This window comes from Physella acuta, unplaced genomic scaffold (assembly GCF_028476545.2).
Source record: "Physella acuta isolate Inbredline_101_S28 unplaced genomic scaffold, ASM2847654v3 ptg001592l, whole genome shotgun sequence".
NCBI classification, from domain to species: Eukaryota; Metazoa; Mollusca; class Gastropoda; family Physidae; genus Physella; species Physella acuta.
Window position 1 is genome coordinate 60,381 of NW_026733106.1, and position 17,120 is coordinate 77,500.

Consider the following 17,120-nt stretch of genomic DNA (forward strand, 5'->3'; position numbering starts at 1 on the left):
TGTAACTTGTCTGATGAAACTTATAACCAACGAGCCGACCCGCAGCGTATCATACGCCACTATTTAGTTGTTTTATTTTCTACTTTTCAGTAACTCATAATTTGTGAATTCGACAGTACCAATGCTGCCACTGAAAATATTTGCTTTAAAACACTACCCCCCCCCCCCTTTCCCCTAACCCCGACCCTACAGCCCCCCCCCCCCCCCCCCCGTGAATGCAGCCTCCTCTTAGTTATTTCTTAGTTACCTCCTTTAAGTTTAAAATCAAACTAAATTATCTGCCCCTAATAGAAACCCGACTCTACGGCTCTACGATTTGTAAACATTTAGCTTTGTAAACATTTAGCGTGACCACAGCTCACCAGACAATGTGGGGGTCGGGTGGGGGTGGTAGTGATAGTGATAGAGAGAAAGAGAGGGGACTGCAAGGAGGCGCTTGCAGCTTGTTTTCTAACGGCTCCTAGAAGAGAATTATATATATAGATTCTTTATTTTTCACAGCATGACCTTAAGTTCTAAAACTGAGTTACTTAAATGTAAACAAAGAAGGTGCTGTATTTCTTGGATAATAGTTGTTGAAGTGCGAGTTTTTTGACACTACTGCCTCGAGTATACATTAATCACTGTGAAGTAGGACACACCTCAGTGACTGCCCAAGTGTCAAGGGCATCACTAGGCTCTCTTAGGAGAACCAGTTCCACTACAGCAGGGGCGCCTGATTCTGTTTATTCATTGAATGTAGAGGTTAGAAAGTTAAAAAGCATTTTAACAATGCTCATTCTAAACTGTATCATTAACCCAGTTATTACTGCTTCTTCAATCAGCACAATTTGTTCTTGTTGTTGACCATGTGTGAGAAGGAAGCGCACATCTGCAAAATTCAAGACTTCAAGCTGTTGTGTCCGTTGGATTCCATTTTGTTTCCTACAGCTTGTTTTTTTAGCGCAATTTCCATACTGGACAATTGCGATTTTTAACTCGTCATTTCTGGTGATGGATGGATGGATGGATGTGCGCAGCTTTAAGTCGTATCTCCTCCTCAATGAAGCAATATCGAGGACTAGTTCCAAAAGCAAATATGTTAAGCAAGTTCCGAGGATGATTGTGGGCCAAAACAATTCCCGGAATTCCTTCCTGGATTTCCCGGAAAAGCCAAAAAACCTCGAAAAAATGCAGTTTTTTGGCCCATATCTCGGCAACCAGACCACTTAGCGACTTGAAACATTTACCAATAGATTCCTGCCATAATTTAGAACAATATTGCCGAAGAAAGTTTTCAAAAATATCCTTTCGTTCGGTCACAAAAAATTAATTAAGAATTTTTAAACTGAGCATTGTGTAGGCCTAGGATGATATTTTTAATTTAAACTGAGCATCGTGTAGGTTTTTAGCGCAAAAAAATATCCTTTCGTTCGGTCACGAAAAATTAAAATTTGTTATGGATAACATAAGGAAATTGCGCTTAAATTGTCACTAGACTTTTTATTAACTTGTTTTACAATCAACCAGTCATCAAACTACCTATGTCGTGTTCAAATGTGTACAATAAATGTTCCTGATAATTTGCTTTGTGTATCACTTGTATGATCCTATTCTAACAAACTTATAATCCAACTATGTAAAATATTTTAACAGAGACTGTCCTAAGATAGAACATAAAAGACTGGCCTAACAATATATATATATAAAATATCGCCTAGGACAAACTACCCTCTAAAGTCAGATCAGGATTATTTACTTTCTCGTATATACGAAGTATAGAGAAAGTCTTGTAATCGTGCAAAAAAAAAAAATCGAGATTTTTGCAAATCTCGACGTTTTATATCTCACTGATACGGAAAAACATAATTTTGCAATCTTGTCCGTATGTCTGTGTGTCCGTGTGTGTGTGTGTGTGTCCGTGTGTAAACACGATAACTTGAGTACCGTTACAGCTAGGTTGATGAAATTTCATATACAAGTATTATATCAAAATCGTAGATCCGTATCAACTTTTGAGCGATTTCGGATAACCGGAAGTGGTACTTTTTCTACTTTGAATTTTTCAAAAGCCTATAACTCGAGTACTATTTCAGATAGATAAACGAAATTTCACATGTAAGTAAAAGATCTAATTCTCTACCTTCTGTTAAATTTTGAGTAATTTCCGTTGACCGGAAGTAGTACTTTACGCTACTTCCGATTTCTCAAAAAACTAATGTAAATTTATAAAGTACTAATACTATTGCGCACTATTATACACACCTTTATTAGGCGTTCGCTTGGTGCGCAATTGTTTTTTACTGAGATTCTATTCTATTTTTAAAAGTTTCAGTATTTAAAATGGATTAAAGATCATAACTATATCCCCAGTTACCATCCCCTGTTGTTTTATATAAGAATATTCGAGAAAGTTTAGGGGAGATCACTACCGGTTTATTTTTCTAACATTATAAAACTTTTTAAACAGGGTAAGGCATCTTAAGGGGGAATTTAATTAGCATGGATTAAAGTGTCGTGGAACGAAAATCATACACCATAATTATTAAATCTTTTCGGGACTGTTGAGCGCACACACACACAACATATATGTGTGTAATATGTGTATGTAATTAAAACATACATTTCGACTTTACCAATTTAAGTATAGAGTTAGCCACAAGTTGTTGAGAATATTTCTGGGGAGGTTTCTGCGAAAAAAAATGTTCAAATTCGCAAGGGCGGCCCACGGGTGGGTGCGATTTTTCTCTAAATACGGTATATAAAAATAATAAAAGTACATTGCAGTGACACCATTCACACCATCGCCATGAAACTTTGGGAAGATGTTGAAAATACTCCTGGGGAGGTTTCTTCTTTATAATGGTATATAAAAATAAAAGTAAGTCGATAGCGGTTCGACAGTTTATCCGGGTGACATAAAACTTTAGGGAGTTGATTAATGGGTGGGTGGTGGAGGTAGGGGGGATTTAATTTTGCATGCCCCCCCCCCAGGATGCTATTTGGCGCCTTGGTCTTTCCCGTGAGCACTATGGCGACTACGTTCGGTCTAAACAGTGTGATAGACTATGGATGGGATGGGATGTTACAAACGCTCACTAAAACGCTCACACAAACGCCCGCGCCCTAATAGGGTGCGATTTGGCTGCAAATAAAAATTTCTGTTTCGGCCCCCAAAGGCTCATATGGCCCGCTGAGAGCTATATAATATGTTTTATTTTAATAATCAGAATAATTAACCAGGGTTAGAATATTTATCCAAACAGTTTAGTCACTTTGTGAAGAATGCAATTAGCATCTATTTTTAGACAATCCAATCAGATATTGAGATAGAGCATCTAATAATAGACCATTAGTAACGCTAACATATTGAATAAGTAACACTGATGTTAAAAACATGTGAAATAATTTTTTTACGCGTTAAAGAAAAAATACTGTTCATTTGTGTCACTTTACCGAATGCCGCAATCTGCATCATTGCTAACAGGATGCTATTTGGCACTCTGGGTTAACCTATGAGCACGATGGTGCCTGTTAGTTTTAAGGAGCCAGGGGCCGTACGCTGCGCCTATGCGGTAGTGTAATCAGGGGGGCCCCTCTACGTCTCTGACACATGGGCGGTCACCGAAGTGTGTTCTACCTCATTATTTCAGTGAGTAATTAATGTACACTCAAGGTTTTCATGCGGTAGTGTAGGTAAACCCGTGTCCCGATATTTATTATCCAAACGCAGGCATTGTTTAAATTTATATAACTCACTTCTAGAAAACAAGGTCAGGCGTCTAAGAATATAGGATTGGTAACACATGGATGAAACCCTTCTTATATATTACATCGGACTTTTTTCTATTCACGCGGCAACAAGCGGGTACGCTAGTTGAGTTTAAAACGAACTAAAAACCTCAAAATTAGTGCCTAATGGACTAAAAACAGATGTCTATTATTCAGTAATCTTGTTTGAATTGAAAATTGAGAAAATTTTAGATTTAGTGAGAAAAGGCTGCCTTTTTCAGCAGCCATCTTGTTTCGGTTATAAACAATATTCAATATAGGTCTAATAAAAAGTAAAAAATAATACATACTCATTTTAAAACAACCATTCAACCTTTTAATTTAACCATAAAATGTTCTAAAATATGTCAGCCATATAGGCTAGGCTAGCCTAATTATTATAATGTTGATTACATTTTTAATTAGAGCTATGCACAAAATTAATAGCTAATTGTAGCTTAATTAAATTTTCTGTAGCCTATTATTTCAGGTGCTGATATTATTTAACTTTCATTTGTGATAAATTGCGACATGATTTTTCAAAAATTTTTCTTCTTTTAAAACCTGTTTGCTGTTGTGCTTTTAAGGATGATTTTAAATACCAATATCCGATAATATCCGCTAAAATAGATTTTTTGGGTTGTTAGTAGATCTAGTATTGTAATCTTGACTAATTTTATGGTTAGAAATTAGGGTTAGGCATATGGTAGGACTAGGGTTGGGGTTAGGGACAGGGTTAGCATTGACTGACATTAACCAGCGGATGCTTTTATTCGGACCTGGGTCCTTATAGCCTCGGCCGCGATTCTGACCAGCCAATAAAATTGTAAAGATTCAATTAAACAATAATTCTTTTAAGATACAGAATTCATCAAACAAACATAAAAGGTATAATTTTATTACAGTTACAGGAGTGTGTAACGAACTTAATGCCGGGTCTGAATAGCGGACATGGCTATGTAGTAGGTTGTTCGGCTTCCAGGTTTGTTTGTTTATATTTTCTCACAGCGCAAGCTCTCGAAGCGGTTTACTAAGATGGCGCCGTGGTTTCGTTTTAATTAAGGGTTAGAGGGATAATACCAATGATTTTGAAGCCATTGTCAATTTTAGTAATCAGAATTATCCATTTCTAATTAAGTCTGTTATTCAAGAATAGTAAGGTGTACTTTTGACTTAATTTATTCATCTCGCGAGCAGGGCTTTATCGAAAGTAGCTCTTTTTATTCTTGTGTTAACGTGAACTTAAAATCAAATAACTTCTAAACTACACTTTGCACCTTAAAGTGCGTGTGATGCACCAACGGATAAGAGTCTTAGCTTTTTACAAATGACAATGTCTAGGAATTATAATGCCATTTTATTAGATTCTTTCTGCCGAAAACAAAGCGTGGGAAAATGTGTGCTGCGCCAAAATTCAATCATGCGGCTAGATTTATTAGTCATGTCACGTCATATCTAAAAATAGAATGCATTGCGCTTTCCCCAATGATGATCGTTTTTATCATGTTTTAAAGTAAAAATATGAATTATTAGTTAAGATTTTGTAATATGGTATACTTACCCTCTGTTAATTTAAAAAGCAAGGCATGTTAATTATGTACAAATATTGTCATAAAACACAAAAATATAAAGTTCGATTTTTATCTTTACTACCATTATCCACCACCCCTAAGCCTATAAAATACTATACATTAATTTTTTAAAAATTATTTATTGATTCTATTGACTTTTAGCTATCTACATTCATTTCTAAGATATTTTGATATGCTTCTATAAAGTTTTATTGAAACATCTTTAAAATAGTCGAGAAATCCACCTATGAAATCAGGTCAGAGCACAGGTCTAGTAGTTTTTTCTTCATTAGCTAATAATAGGCTGAACCTGACTTTGGAATTTTTTTTCAGTTATAATGACTTTGCACAGTTAATATATGCTAAATTGACTTAGTTTTAGTTTGATACTTTTTTTCTAAAAAAAAATTGATAATTTTTTTCAAAATGCCTGTATATATAAGGACCCGAGTCCTAATCGCCACTTCCTTAGCCAGCCATGTGTGTATTTAGTTAATTACCAGTAACCTAACACCCCTTTTACTTTTTTAAAATTAGCAACAGTTAGTAAATCTAAATATTATCAATAAATTCGAGTGTAGTAATGAATGTTTTTTAGGAAAAAGAAAAAACAACTGGCAGAAGATTTGCGACAACTATGTCTAGATTTAGTAAAATAAGACGATTAGATTTAAAGTTAAAAGCAGTAAGAAGAACTAGAACACTGTTAAGTAGCAGCAATAATTTTTAAACATTATGTATTAAAAATAATATGGCGGCAAATAAATGAAGGTTTACAGTACTTTTGGTGGTTTCCGGAACGGCTTGACAGACCCCGCCATGGTTTTATTGTTTTTTAATTAATGTTTTTCAGATAGATAAATGAAATTTCACATATAAGTAAAATATCTAATTCTCTGCCTTCTGTCAAATTTTGAATAATTTCCGATGACCGGAAGTAGTAATTTACGCTATTTCCGATTTCTCAAACAACGCATGTGAATTTATGAAGTATACTAATAATATTCCGCACTATTATTATACACAATATTTTTTTTTCGTTTCACTTGTTGTGCAATTATTTTTTTTACCAGATTTTTTTCTATCTTAAAAAGTTTAAATAATTAAAATGGATTTAAAATATTGTCTTTATCCCGAGTTGCCACCCCCCATAGTGTTATATAAGAACATTTGAGAAAGTTTAGGGGAGATCACTCCCGGTTTATTTAAATAGGCCTACTGTTGTAAACATGTTAGATTTATAGTGTGTATTTAGTTAACTACAAGTAACCTAACACCCCTTTTACTTTTTTAAAAGAAAATTCTATTATTGGACACTGGTCACTGGTATAAATATATCCCCCCCCCCCCATATAAAGAAAGTAGATCTAGAATTCTAGATCAATTATCTATCTAGAATCTAATTCTATGTAAAACTAAACTTCAACAGCACTTATCTTTTTAGGTATGTAAAATCAGCCGAGGCTAGTAATGTGCGACAAAGTTGCCTTATTGTTAAGGCTTTAATCTATAATAATAGTTTCGCTGTCTGTCTATGTATCTGTCGGGAACGCTGTTACTATAGAGAAAACACAAGCAGAGTAAAAACATGCATAGTAATACGTAAAACGAAAGGTGACGTCACATGGAGCATATAGTAAGAAATTTAAAAAAATGACGTCATCGATACTGTATAATAAAAAGACTGATATTACGGCCTTAATAATGTGCCTAATCTTAAAAGTAGTTAGCGTGGAGTTTCTTTCATGCATCTCTTCGGGTAGAACGCGGGTGGGGTGGACTAAATTTTCTGGAAGGGGGCTGACACTGGTAAAATATTTTTTCTATATAAATTCTATTTTGTTGAGTGGAACGGTAAACATGCTTTGGGGTGTTTGTGTGTGGTGGTGGTGGGGGGAAAGCACTTCCCCCCTTCCCCCCAAGTAGAGTCACCTGAAAGAAACTCTAAATGCACATTTTGTCATGATTGAGATTACGTGCAAGGTTTAAGGGTATGACTGCGACTATATTTATTATTTTGTATCAATGTGCAGTAACTACGTGTAGCTCAAGCTTAAATCTGATTAAAATGCCGATTCTGGATAAAAATGTCATTTTTAGTTTTCGGTTCAATTTGAAGTTGAGGTGGTGGTTTTGGTTTAGAGAAAAGAGACAACACTATCAACCTAGCGCCCTTGTATCTCTCCCTCAACGGACCATTTATCTCATAGAAGAATATTGTCATATATTTGTGTCAATTATTAGGCCCCTATAAAGTCCATTCGATTCAGTTTCCGGGTTTGTTGTTTTGAAGCCATCTCACGCCTCATGCGCTTACCAAAAATGGTGACCAGTTTAGAGGGATAAAACTAATGATTACGAAGTCATCGTCAATTTTAGATGTCTGAACTTTCAGTTTCTATTTAAGTCTGTTATTTAAGAATTGTCTGATCTACTTGTGACCTAATTTCTTTGTTTGTCTCACAATTCTTATCTTTCGAATCAAATAACTCTAAAATACCGTGTGTATAGTAAAATAAAACAGACTATGTGTATATGAAACTTGAATGTACTACACACAATACAATTAACTGGTAATAATTTATGGTTGGTATGAGATGTGGTCCATCCAAATGATCACCCCTCAATAATGCCATTTTATTATAATCTTTTTTGGTGAGAACGAGGCGCAAGAATCCAATCATTTGGCATCATTTGGCTAGATCTATGACTGTTTTTTTATGTCACACCTAAAAATAGAATGTTTACGCTTTCTTCATTGATGATTGTTTTTATTATTTCTTAAACTGAAAGTGAAAGTATGAATTAATTTCAGGTTTTGTAACTTGGTATACATGTGATACCCTTTATCAATTTTAAAAGCATAGCATGCTGATTGTTAACAAATATAGTCATAAAACACAGAAATATAAAGTTCCCATTGCGATGTGCCACACCTGGGTCACACCCCCTCAAGAAAACTTGCTGTTTATCTCACTTTACAACAGTAATTAAAATTAATTGTCAAATTTGTATGACTTTTTGGGTAAGATTAAGCACATGTATACTAAAATAAACCGGGAGTGATCTCCCCTAAACTTTCTTGAATATTAAAATATAAAATTACGAGGGATGGCAACTCAGGACATAGACAATATTTGTATCCATTTTTAATTACTTAAACTTTTTATAAAAGAATAGAATCTCGTAAAAAAAAGAATTGCACACCAAGTGAAAAGTTTCCCTTTCAAACCTGACGGTCTATGGGGCAAGTGAAGTAGAGTTCACTTGTTTCTGTGACCTCGGCATATGAAGAGATAGTGTAGTCAGCACTATGCCCAGCCGCCTTTACTTTCCCTAACAGGAGTTAGGTACCCATCAGAGTTGGGTGGACTCAGGGACGGTCTACTGACTTGAACTCGGATTCGAACTCGAGACTAACGGGTTAGCAGTCCAGCTCTCTACCGCTAGACCACTCCGTCCCACACCAAGTGAACGCCTAATAAAATGTGTATAAAAGTGAGGGATATTATTAGTACTTTATAAATTTACATGCGTTGTTTTGAGAAATCGGAAATAGCGTAAATTAGTACTTCCGGTCAACAGAGATTACTCAAAATTTGACAGAAGGTAGAAAATCTATCTAAAATAGTATGCAACTTATAGGCTTTTGAAAAATTCAAAGTAGAAAAAGTACCACTTCTGGTTATCGGAAATCGCTAAAAAGTTGATCAGTATCTACGATTTTGATAAAATGCTTATACATGAAATTTCATCAACCTAGCTTTAACAGTACTCAAGTTATCGTGTTTACACACAGATACACACACAGACAAGATTGCAAAATTATATTTTTCCGTATCAGTGAGGTGTAAAACGTCGAGATTTGTAAAAATCCTTTTTTTTTTTTGCACGATTACAATACTTTCTCTATACGAGAAAGTAAAAATAGTACAAGTAACTAGAAACAGGGTTCATACCCTATTTTGAAAATGAAACTAGACCTTTGTAGTTTGTAACCACACCATTATTTGTGCTTATAGCTGAGAAACTTTTGTCAGCTATTAAAAACCTGTATCCCCCCCCCCCCCCCCCCCTGACACATACAACAAGAGACAGTAGATGGGTCACAGTAGCCCAGTGTAATACTTCATAGCATGAACTGTACCATAACTTTTATTCCCCCTCCCTAGCCAAACAGCACCAACTACATACTTGGGGTCACTGTGAGTTAATACAAGTTTAGATATCAGTGACCTTAGTTACTAGGAGGGTTGGGTTAGTCCTAATCGTCAGCTTTTGCAAAGATTTCAAAAACAGTTTGAAGAGTGAATTGAAAATACAGGTAGTTAAATTATACGTAGGCTACTACTTACAGTTTCCCTCATAATTTTTTTTATAAGACTACCTGCCTGCAACCTCAGACAAACTTATAAACAATAGCGGGTAAAAAAAAAAAAGGTCAAGATGTGGCGTATGGCCAATCATTCCTTCACTAAATAACAATTTTAAATACTTGTAACACCTTTACATGGTCAGCCACACAACAACAACAAAAAAAAAGACAGGTCTAACACTTTTCCCCCCCCTCCCTCCACCAATGGCATAGTAACTGAGAAATCAGGTTTCTTCTGGGATCCAACAAAAAACGTAATACCAGTGTTGACCCGTCCCGACTTTTTAAAGTCTGAAATTCACTTTTCTAAATTCAAAACTTTTTCCAGACTGCGTACAAACCCTGTTAAACAATGTTTAGTAGCAGAAATATTAACTGAAACACTTAAAAATAACTAGTTATACAAAATGAATAGTAAATCAGTATTTAACACACAATTAAAATATCTCTATCCGAAATTTTAAATGTTCTGTGTTAAAAAATAAAAGATGACGTCAAATAAAGTACAGTTTACAGCAATTCCAGTGTATAGTTTTCTGGAACTGTATGGCAGACTTTGCCATTGTTTTCTTGTTTTTTACTGCTATACAATTTCGGAATAATAACCAACGCTAAACTAAGGTTTTACCTTTATTATTACTGTAAAGTTTTAATACAATTGTTTAAAAACAGGTACATGAATGAAAATTTGAAACATTTTTGTGACTTTCAAAACGTTTAAATCAGTTAAAATAGGCCTAGTAGTTAAATCTTCCTTAAAATCTGAAATAATAGCATTGGACGACTTTACGTACCTAAAGCGATAGATTACCCGTAACTAACAGGTTTATAACGGATAAAACTCGCTAATTCTTATCTGAATCATATGCTACTAGATCTAGTACTAACTACTAGTAACTAGATCTAGAGGTAATCTATCGTTTTAGGTATGTAAAATCGCCCGCGGCTAGTAATGTACGAAACAGTTACCTCACTGTTAAGGCTTTAATAGAAGTATATTGTGATATATTTGTGTCAAATATTATAGATACATGAATAATAAACCTAAATCATTGGCTAAATATATCATATAGGCAAGAAATTAACTTAAAACAGCAGTGTTTGCGAGCAGGATTTGCTATATAAAAAGCGGCCATCTGTAAGTTAGAGTGGCTTCCCCTGAATCTTGCGCTATAAGTTTACAATAAAAAAATAATAAACAAGATGGCTGCTATATTAAATGAGCATGGTTGCATCAGTTGGAAACATCGCTAGTCTTCATTTATTACTGAAAAGTTTTAATTCAGTTGTTTAAAAACAGGTACATAAATGAAATAAGGAAACATTTTTGTATTTTTCAAAACAAATCCTCCTCAAAATGTGAAATAATTATTAAAATTTAAGGGGTCATCTGTTTTTCACATTAATAGTCGCGGGCGATTTTATGTAGGCTACCTTTTACTACCTAAAACGATAGATTACCAATAGCCTAATATAATTAGGTAAAATCTTAGTTTAGCATCGTAAATTCGGCCAAAACTAGTAATGTAGGAGAGAGTGAATTAATGAATATGTCATTAAATATGAGTAGGCTATATTTTCGTATATTTTGATAAAATATTATAATAATTGAATAATAGATCACCATTTATGGTTAAATCAATTTAAATATCCTGAAATTAATTTTTATCAACCCTGTTCGAGATAGTAAATTTGCTATTAAAAACAGCAGCCATCTTAAGAAAATGTTATTTAGAGTAGCTTCCCTTTCATTTCTATTTGTATGAAAATGTATTTAAATATGATTGTCTTGTTGTATAATCCGTATTACAAAGAATTTTTTTTTTTTAATTCTGCTCTTTAAAAACTGAATTTCCTAACAAACAACTTTATTAATTCTAGAAGCATTGTGAGATGCAACTTGTATCCTTGTATTAAATCAGGTTTTTTTTTTTTACTAATGTTTATTTGATCTTACTATTACTATATAGATCTAGTTTGAGTTTTTTTTTATTGTTTGAATGTTCACTATTTTCATTTCAGGTTTTTCTTTTCATCAATTAGTGATTCTATCGTAACTTATGACATTTTTTTTTTACTTCTCTTTACCTTAATTAAACCCCAACCTCCATCATATTTTTGTTGTCAATGTCACAACAAGTCATAATGTAAAAAATTACGCTTCACTCTGCCTTATCTAAGATCTCTAACCATACTTTTGACATTAAATGTTTGTCATCATTTATATATACAGAGAGATAAAATGTATTATCCACCAGCTTCCCTCGTAAAACATCATCTAAAACAATGAGCCAGTCCAACCCTTAAGTGCGTGTTGTCATTATGGTCGATCCCAAGTCTCCACCTGCCAGACACATTTTGGTTATCCTTTGTTGTCAAAATGTCAATATCAAGTACCAAAGTGAGTGATATGGGGTTGTCCATAAATGATGTCACATATGATTTGCTACGGGAGTGAGTGAAGATTTGTGACATAAACTCAGGCGGCTCCGCAATTTAAGACGTGTCTGTCTCATGAAAGGAGGTGAACAGGGAAAAATACCTAGGTGGTTGATGGAGAACCTCTATAATGCTTTGTTCAATCAAAATAACGATAAATAAGCATTAGTATACGTATACCTTGCTTAAAACGAATCATCACAAATGTTGCAAGCCTGCTAGTTTAAGACATTTAAACGGCCTCAACACATTATCCCCGTCAAAAAGGCTTGCCTGCCGACGAATAAGCCGCGTCTAATGCGGGGCGTTAGGAATACGGCCATTAGCTTGGGCCGCGTTAGAGCACCAGTAGGCTATCGCGCTTTGTAAGATGACGTATATACTTAAAATCAATTTCGCTAAACTGCGCGAAAATTTAGTAATGTTCCATCGTTTGAGAAAATTTATGTTCTTGGACTTAAATTGAAATATCATGTTGACTGTTATATTATGTAAAATATGACATAAATATGGCCAAACGAAAGAAATATTCATTAGTTACCTTCATCGCACATTACTAGCTACGTTGGAATTTACTACGCTAAACTAAGATTTTACCTAAAATTAATAGGCCTAACCTCTACTCTAAACTAATCAGTAGGCCTACTAATTACTAATTTAAATTTAGGGTAATCTATCGTTTTGGGTACGTAAAATCGCCCGCGATTTGTAATGTGAAAAACAGGTGACTCCTTAAATTTTAATAATTATTTCACATTTTGAGGAGGATTTATGTTTTAAAAATTCAAAAATGTTTCCTTGATTCATTTATGTACCTGTTTTTAAACAATTGAATTAAAACTTTTCCGTAATAAATGAAGACTAGCGATGTTTCCAACAGATGCAACCATGTTCATTTACTATAGCAGCCATCTGGTCTAAGTTTTATTTTTATAAGCTTTAGCGCCAGATTCAGGGGGAAGCCACTCTATTTTACAAATGGCTGCTGTTTATATAGCAAATCTTGCTCTCAGACACTGCTGTTTAAAGTTAATTTCTGGCCTATATCGATATATTTAGCCATTGATTTAGGTTTATTATTCATTTATCTATAATATTTGACACAAAAGTATGACAATATACTTCTATTAAAGCCTTGACAATGAGGTAACGTTTTCGTACATAAATAGCCGCGGGCGATTTTACGTACCCAAAACGATAGATTACCAAATTTTTAATTTAGGCCTAGTAAGGCCTAGTATTATTTATTTAAAAATTACTACCTCTAGATCTATCTGTTTTTTCACATTATTAGATCTAGTCGCGGTCGATTTTACGTACCTAAAACGATAGATTAACGATGTACCTAACTTTAGTTAGATCTAGTAACTTGACTTACGGGATTATCAAAAGAGAAGATACATTCTTCTTTATAAACTTTTTCATCCCTTGTAGTAGATTTTAGATCTACTAGTTTTTCAAGTTCTTGCATAGCCATGACTAATAATGGTATTGGTATTAACTATTAAGATGTAAAATCTAAAATTCTTTAGATCAAGAAGATAGATCTAGACTCTAGCTGGTAGATCTAGGCCTTGTTACTGTTAGATCTAAGTATGGAAGTTAGTTAACTTTAGGCTTTAGGCTTTGAGTCTCAGTGCAAACAACGGTTAGCCTAAAAACGAGAACAATTCAACAATGAATTGGCGAAATGGTAATCTCACGATATAGCGTCGGAAATTATCTGGTAATGTGTGTTGAGTTTCGGTAACATTAGTTACTGTAAAAAAAAATTAGTAAATCTAAATATTATGAATAAATTCGAGTGTAGTAATTAATGTTTTTTTAGGAAAAAGAAAAACAACTGGCAGAAGATTTGCGACAACTATGTCTAGATTTAGTGAAATAAGACGATTAGATTTAAAGTTAAAAGTAGTAAGAAGAACTAGAACACTGTTAAGTAGCAGCAATAATTAGCACATACACTGACTTAAAATAATGAGAAATACAAAATAATTAGCAAAACAGTATTTAAAATGCAACTAAAATCAATCCATGCACATTTTTAAAAATTATGTATTAAAATAATATGGCGGCAAATAAATGAACGTTTACAGTACTCTTGGTGGTTTCCGGAACGGCTTGACAGACCTCGCCATGGTTTTATTGTTTTTTACTGCTGTACAATTCCGGAATAATAATTGCGCTCCACCTTTTATAAAACACTGAACTTTTAGAACAGTTTTTCCCGAACGAAATAGAATTTATATAGAAAATATATACATAGTTTTAACAGTGTCCGTCCCCCCGGAAATTTTAGTTCCGCCACCCCCCCCCCCCCCCCAAAAATTTTTTTTTTAAGTGCACCCCGGGAGAAAAAAGTCTGGATGAAACACTTTTGGAAATTGGGAAAGATTGATTTCAACTGCAACGTTAAATATTGTTTTGATAATCCGTTTGCACTAAATGTATACATGGCCAGTTGGGGGAGAAATACAACGGGCGCTAGGTTTGTAGTGCTGTCTTTTTCTCTAAACCCAAACCAAAATCACCACCTCAACTTCAAATTTAACCGGAAAAGGAAAAAGTAATTGAAAAAGGATTTTTATCCAGAATCGGCATTTTAACCGGATTTAACCGAGCTCTACACGTAGCTAATGCACATTCATACAAAATATAGACATAACCCTAAACCTTGCATATTATAAGCTCAAACTTTACAAAAGTCGCATTCAGACTTTCTTGCAAGCCACTCTTCGTCTACTAGGGCGGTATAATGAAATAGATTTTATATAGAAAATATACTTTTACCAGTGTCCGGCCCCCTCCTTCGGAAAATTTAGTTCACCCCCCCCCCCACCCCCCCCCCCCCCCCCCCCAGGGGCGGAACTACTGTGCGGGGAATTTTTTTTATAGCTAAAAAAAGAATTTTGACTTGATGGTTGATTTGTAAAAACAATACTGTATCTGCGGTTGGTATATCTTTAGTATATAGACACCATCCCACGCTCTTGTATATATTCTTTTCCCCTTTGTTTTTAAACCATTGTGAAAGCCGTCCTCTTTCTCCTACAATCAAACACACGCTGTTGTCTGCAAAATTCTTTTGAAAAAAAAAGGCAATTATGCGAGAGGCCGCTAGATATTAAATCGACTTTTGCTTCGTTATAGCGTTGGAAAGGGGCCCAAAATCCATCGTGATTCTTACAATGTAAAATGTACCTTTTTACTTTCTCGTATATACGAAGTATTTTTTTTTTTTTTGCAAATCTCGACGTTTTACAGCTCCCTGAGTCGGAAAAACATAGTTTTGCAATCTTGTCCGTAAGTCTGTCTGTGTGTGTGAGTTTCTGTAGACACGATAACTTGAGTACCGTTACAGCTAGGTTGATGAAATTTCATTTATAAGTATTATATCAAATTTGTAGATCGGTTTCAACTTTTCAGCGATTTCCGATAACCGGAAGTGGAACTTTATCTACTTTCAATTTTTCAAAAGTGTAAAACTTGAGTACCATCCTGATGGCACACCGCCTTGAAGTGGTGGGATGGCTTGTGTGCCTAGTGCTCCTGGCAGGTCTAACCAAGTCGGACAGATCTGCGCGGGTAGGGGCCAGACCAAACGTTGTGCTCTGGTCCTCCAGGTTGGGGGTTGTGCGATGGGCTAACTACTCGTCCACATAAAACAAAAGACAGTTACAGAAACCGAAGCCAAATCTGAAATTAATCCAGTCCTCGGGAGAACCAGGGCTCCACTTAGGAGAAGTATGACGCAATGCAGCCAAATCCGCAAGGAAGCCACAGAGCCGACCCCTCTTCTTCAGCCGAGGAAAACTAAATCCACAGCCCCAAAACTACTGTCGCAAAAGAAACCTATCCTCATAAGAACATGGAACGTCAGAACACTATGGGAAGCAGGGAAGTGTGCACAGGCAGTGAAAGAAATGCAACAGTATCATCTTACAGTGCAAGCCTGTGCGAAACAAGATGGAACACCTTTGGAGAGACAAAATTCCAGACGGGAGAAACACTGTTATACTCGGGAAAAGAAAATGAGGACGACCCACGAGAGGCGGGCGTAGCCTTGCTATGGACAAAGGAGGCAACAAAAAGCCTGATGGAATGGGAACCTGTATCTGATCGAATATTTAAAGCTAGATTTTAATTCAGGTTTCAAAAGACCTCCATTATCATGTGCTACGCTCCTACGAACAACGCAGACGAGGAAGAAAAAGACCGCTTCTACGAAGAGCTTCAGTCGGTGGTTGATAAGGTACCCAAGCGCGACATGCTGATCCTCATGGGTGATTTATATGCCAAAGTAGGCAAAGACAACAGAGGCAGGGAAATGGAGATGGGAACCAATGGCCTAGGGGAAATGAATGAGAATGGTGAACTCTTCGCAGACTTTTGTGCCTCAAATGAGCTTACTATCGACGGTACACTTTTCCCCCACCGAAGTTGTCATAAAGCCACCTGGATATCACCAGATCATCATACCGAAAACCAGATTGATCATGTCGCGGTAAGGCGTCGTTGGAGGGCCTCACTGCAGGATGTGAGAGCAAAGCGAGGAGCAGACATAGGATCCGACCACCACCTGGTTGTTGTTAAACTGAAGATGAAGCTAAAGGCGAAGAATAAGCAACATGAAATTGATCCACGAAGAAGATTTGGATGTAAGTAAACTTAAGACGCAAGACAACAGGACAAATTTTCAGGTCACCCTAAAGAATCGATTTGAAGCTCTACAGACAAAAGAGAAAGATTTTGATTCAGTTGAACACACCTGGGAAATATATAAGCAAGCCTCTATTGAAGCCTGCGAAGAGGCTCTAGGAGGTAGAGCGCCCAACAGGAAGCCCTGGATCACAGATGATACATGGCAGAAGGTGGAAGAAAGAAAAAGCCTAAAGAGCTAACTAAATCAAGCAAAAACACGGCAGCAAAAACAAGCAGCAGCCGCTCGATATACCGAAAAGGCTAAAGAGGTGAAAAGGAAACTA

The 17,120-nt window shown here is 35.5% G+C and overlaps 1 protein-coding gene across 3 annotated transcripts in view; it reads right to left on the reverse strand.

Moving 5' to 3' along the window:
- Nucleotides 1-17,120, reverse strand: part of LOC131929082 (ubiquitin carboxyl-terminal hydrolase 5) — an 86,121-nt gene that overhangs the window by 60,373 nt on the left and 8,628 nt on the right. The window contains exon 1 of one of the 3 annotated variants that reach the window (XM_059285273.1): nucleotides 13,514-13,794. The exons of 1 other annotated variant lie outside the window; for it this stretch is intronic. In XM_059285273.1, coding sequence (XP_059141256.1) covers nucleotides 13,514-13,612 — 99 coding nt within the window. In that variant the 5' untranslated portion in view covers nucleotides 13,613-13,794. Of the gene's footprint in view, nucleotides 1-5,027; nucleotides 5,130-13,513; nucleotides 13,795-17,120 lie in introns of those variants that run through there. One more of the 3 variants, XM_059285274.1, reaches the window with a different exon arrangement.